The sequence below is a fragment of the Palaemon carinicauda genome, chromosome 10, assembly GCF_036898095.1.
Source record: "Palaemon carinicauda isolate YSFRI2023 chromosome 10, ASM3689809v2, whole genome shotgun sequence".
Classification (NCBI taxonomy): Eukaryota; Metazoa; Arthropoda; class Malacostraca; order Decapoda; family Palaemonidae; genus Palaemon; species Palaemon carinicauda.
Genome location: NC_090734.1, coordinates 131,492,022 through 131,496,593, shown reverse-complemented (window position 1 = coordinate 131,496,593; position 4,572 = coordinate 131,492,022). Strand labels below are relative to the sequence as shown.

Here is a 4,572-nt window from a genome sequence, read left to right as displayed (position 1 = left end):
TATATATATATATATATATATATATATATAACCTTAAAAAACTTAAAAGGGAAGTATTAAAGAAAAAATGATTGAAAAGATGAGTAAAAGCTACTGACCCTCCCAAGAACAGACTATGTAACTACCATAGTAATGTACATAAAGAAAGTTAGATATTGTCTTATGTAATGTAGGATATTAAAAAACAGGTTGGGATAAGAAAATTAATATCAAGTAGTACGTTAGAAATCTAGCTAATCTCATCAACATTGATAATGGAACGGGTAACCAAACTATAATAGGTCACAATCTAACAGGTAACCAAACTATAATAGGTTACAATGTAATGGGTAACTGAATTATAATCTAAAATGTAACCAAAATATAATAGGTCACAATCTAATGGGTAACTGAATTATAATCTAAAATGTAACCAAAATATAATAGGTCACAATGTAATGGGTAACTGAATTACAATGTAACATGTAACCAAACTATAATAGGTCACAATGTAATGGGTAACTGAATTATAATCTAAAATGTAACCAAACTATAATAGGTCACAATCTAATGGGTAACTGAATTATAATCTAAAATGTAACCAAACTATAATAGGTCACAATGTAATGGGTAACTGAATTATAATCTAAAATGTAACCAAAATATAATAGGTCACAATCTAATGGGTAACTGAATTATAATCTAAAATGTAACCAAAATATAATAGGTCACAATGTAATGGGTAACTGAATTACAATGTAACATGTAACCAAACTATAATAGGTCACAATGTAATGGGTTACTGAATTATAATCTAAAATGTAACAAAACTATAATAGGTCACAATCTAATGGGTAACTGAATTATAATCTAAAATGTAACCAAACTATAATAGGTCACAATGTAATGGGTAACTGAATTATAATCTAAAATGTAACCAAAATATAATAGGTCACAATCTAATGGGTAACTGAATTATAATCTAAAATGTAACCAAAATATAATAGGTCACAATGTAATGGGTAACTGAATTACAATGTAACATGTAACCAAACTATAATAGGTCACAATGTAATGGGTTACTGAATTATAATCTAAAATGTAACCAAACTATAATAGGTCACAATGTAATGGGTAACTGAATTATAATCTAAAATGTAACCAAAATATAATAGGTCACAATCTAATGGGTAACTGAATTATAATCTAAAATGTAACCAAAATATAATAGGTCAAAATGTAATGGGTAACTGAATTACAATGTAACATGTAACCAAACTATAATAGGTCACAATCTAATGGGTAACTGAAGTATAATCTAACATGTAACCAAACTTTAATAGGTCACAATCTAGTGGGTAACCCAACAACAATAGATCAGTGAAGGTAGACTAAATGATTTACTGCTTAGTCGCATTGCTCCTGAAAAAAAAGAGAGATGTGTGAAAATAAAATCAATGAGATTAACGTGATTTTGAATACGTAAATATTCAATCTGTTGGGGATAAAACAATTCAAAATAGGACATTTATAAACGAGAAATATTTCGCACAAAGAGAAACGGAAGACTTTTTATTTTTAGTCCTTTAAGTGCTTCGGTAAACACCAGTTTTGCAATGTGATATGGATAGGCAAAATACCTAAGAAGGTATACGATATACTGATCTTGTAGGTCCTGTAGAGAGTAGGGTTCCCCTACGGAGTAGGGATAAAAAAAAAGAAACAGCCCTTAAAGAAGAACCATATAAGAAAGACTAAACTTGGATTAGACGAAATAGATCGAGCTGCCTGAATGAACATGATATCTATAAGCAAGGTAGAAAAAATATCCCTTCTGCTTTTTGGTATTTATGAAGGAAACGTTTGCAATTGTTTTAAGGTAGAGGAAGAGATTTATGTACTAATCATATATATCTTTTGCAACTGATTTTAGTAGCAGTTTTCACGTCCACCATTGCTTCATACTTTGAGAGAAACAATGTCAGCATTGTTCTTACATTTGATAGTCATATTTCATTATGAGGATGAAATATAATCTTTAATGAAAATATAGGTATCGTGAAATACCTCAAAGAATAATAGTCACTCTTTGAAGACGTTCTAGTTATTTCAGTTTATTTTTCTTATCTTAAAAATCAAATATGTATTAAATGAAAAGAATAAAACTGACTAACGAGAACAATGCTCCTACATACTTTGTGCTCCTTCTCACTGATGCTGTAGTCTTCGTTTTGAAAGATCAGATCCTCAGACAAAGGGATGTTCTCGTCATCCCATTGAGCATTACACGACAAGCTGCTGTCCTGTAGAAAATTAATGGGCTGCGATGGTTCTAATGGAAGATAAGATGAAATATTATTTATTGTATTTTCAGATTAATAAAATATAGACCAAAACATACAATTTAGTAAGGACATAACAAAAGCACACTTGAAAAACAAGTTTTAACTTTTGACGTTCCACCGATTCAACTGCCTGATTAGGAAGATCATTCCACAACTTGGTCACAGCTAGAATAGAAATGTTAGAATACTGTGTAGTGTGGTGACTCATAATGGAGAAGGCAGGGCTACTAGAATTAACTGTATACCTAATATTACGAACAGGATGGTACTGCCAGGGAAGATCTGAATGCAAAGGATGGTTAGAGTTATGAAAACTTATGCATTATGCATAACGAGCTAACTAAACACCAGTGTTAGATTAACATCTAGATCAAGACTTCTTCTTCTTTGTGTGCATCCTTTCCCACTTCTATGTGGGGTCGATGTTTATGGCCAGCGTTCTCCATCTATCTCTGTCCCACACTTCATCCCCGGTTAATCCCTTTGATCGAAGGTCATCCTTGATACAGTCCATCCACCTTCGCTTTGGTTTCCCTCTTCTTCTCGTTCCCTGTACTTCCGTTTCCATCACTCTTATCCCAACATACTGTTCATCTCTTTTCATGAAATGACTATACCATCTCAGTCTACTTTCTTGGATCTTATCTGATAGTTCTCTAACTCCTGTGGTACCCCTATTTACCTCATTCCGTATCTTTTCTCTTCTTGTCACCCCACACATCCATCTCAATCAAGTTGAGGCTAGCTTCCCCCCCCCCCTCAGGGGCTAGGTTATCTAGATCAAGACTAAGAATTTGTATTAAACTCTACTCAACTACTTGGCAAACAAGATATAGGACCTGCCTGGTTCTATGATTGTGAGAGTCTACCAATGGGTTATTATCAATATTAGTTCACCACTTGTTCCTGCTCTTCCGTTCAGGTGAAGAGACATGAAAATGATTGAGCCAGATGAGATATGGGGGACGTTTCTAGGAAATCTTATTCTCAGGAGAAACATAAAAAACTAATGTTGCCACATACATATTTATAGCAAACGTTTCGACATTCTAAATGTCATCATCAGTGCTACCTAAAGTGAAAATAATAGAAACAAAACAATTTCAAATAAAAATTTACATAAAATAAGTAAAGAATTATTCAAAAATACATACAAATTGAATAGAAAATCAGTATGTTACGAAAAGGGGGACAGCAGAGGTATTGCAATTGAGGTCAGGCATAAGATATTCCATGTGAAGAGATTTAAATAGTCTTGATTCACTGAAGAGCAAGAATTGACTATCTTAAAATGCTCACTTGGTGAAACGAACTTACATATTTCCTGACTTTCCCTAACATCTGAGTGTTTTGGATTACTAACAGGGAGATCCATTCTGCTCGACTTTCCAATATGATTTTCGGTCCTGACTTTGAAGCTTGGATAAGTGCTTCCCAAATAGCAAACTTGGCAGTTTGGACATGAAAATGTGTAAATAACCAATGATCTAATAACAGTCAGCAGGCGATCTTTAAAACGAAAAAAACGATCCAATTTTAAACTTGTTTACAGAAATAAACCCAAAATCTATTTGTGGAAATGTCTTAGAGAAGTGTTTAAGGTACCCGGCTGGCATGCCTGTATATGGGGATATAGGACGAAAAACACAAAATCCTGTAAGAAATTCAAAGAGCTTCGTGTGGCGATAGAGAATGCGTGTACGAAATATTTTGTCAAAATTCCTCTTACTTTCGTAGTTATAGGGTAATTGGTAAAAGTAACTCAATAAGCCGAAAACATTAATCCCTACAAGAAAATACAGTATTTCTTTTGTTATCATAAATTTTGATAATTACAATATTTTAACATTAAAAAATTGGTGACTATCTTCCTGAAGACTAACGAGTAGAAATGAACTTACTGTAAGCTAAAGTTGATACTACAATTATTGCAGCCTCCCCAGGTTGCGGCACACCTTCGTTGATTCCCGATACCTGTAAAGATATGGAAATTGAGTTTAAATTTGTAGTAATTGATTGTTCTTTCTACTTACATTGTTAAAAATCTGCGTTAAAAAGAAACGTCAAATATCTGGCCATGTTTATCCCAGGATTTTTACTGTTTTTTACGATTAAGAAAAAACGTGTGACATTTCTTTTTTAATAATAATAATAATAATAATAATAATAATAATAATAATAATAATAATAATAATAATAATCATGTAAATATCACAAGGCCATATTACTTACATGGATCGTGTAAGAT

The 4,572-nt window shown here is 32.4% G+C and overlaps 1 protein-coding gene across 2 annotated transcripts in view; it reads right to left on the bottom strand.

Annotated features, from left to right (window-relative positions):
* Positions 1-1,154: 1,154 nt before the first annotated feature.
* LOC137648486 (fibronectin type-III domain-containing protein 3a-like) overlaps positions 1,155-4,572 on the bottom strand; it is an 18,516-nt gene continuing 15,098 nt past the window's right edge. Inside the window, exons 12-15 of one of the 2 annotated variants that reach the window (XM_068381405.1) lie at positions 4,557-4,572; positions 4,226-4,298; positions 2,175-2,311; positions 1,155-1,401 (exon numbers count right to left, since the gene is read on the bottom strand). The exon at positions 4,557-4,572 is cut by the window's right edge and continues 265 nt beyond it. In XM_068381405.1, coding sequence (XP_068237506.1) covers positions 1,387-1,401; positions 2,175-2,311; positions 4,226-4,298; positions 4,557-4,572 — 241 coding nt within the window. In that variant the 3' untranslated portion in view covers positions 1,155-1,386. The remainder of the gene's footprint in view (positions 1,402-2,174; positions 2,312-4,225; positions 4,299-4,556) is intronic. The other variant, XM_068381404.1, reaches the window with a different exon arrangement.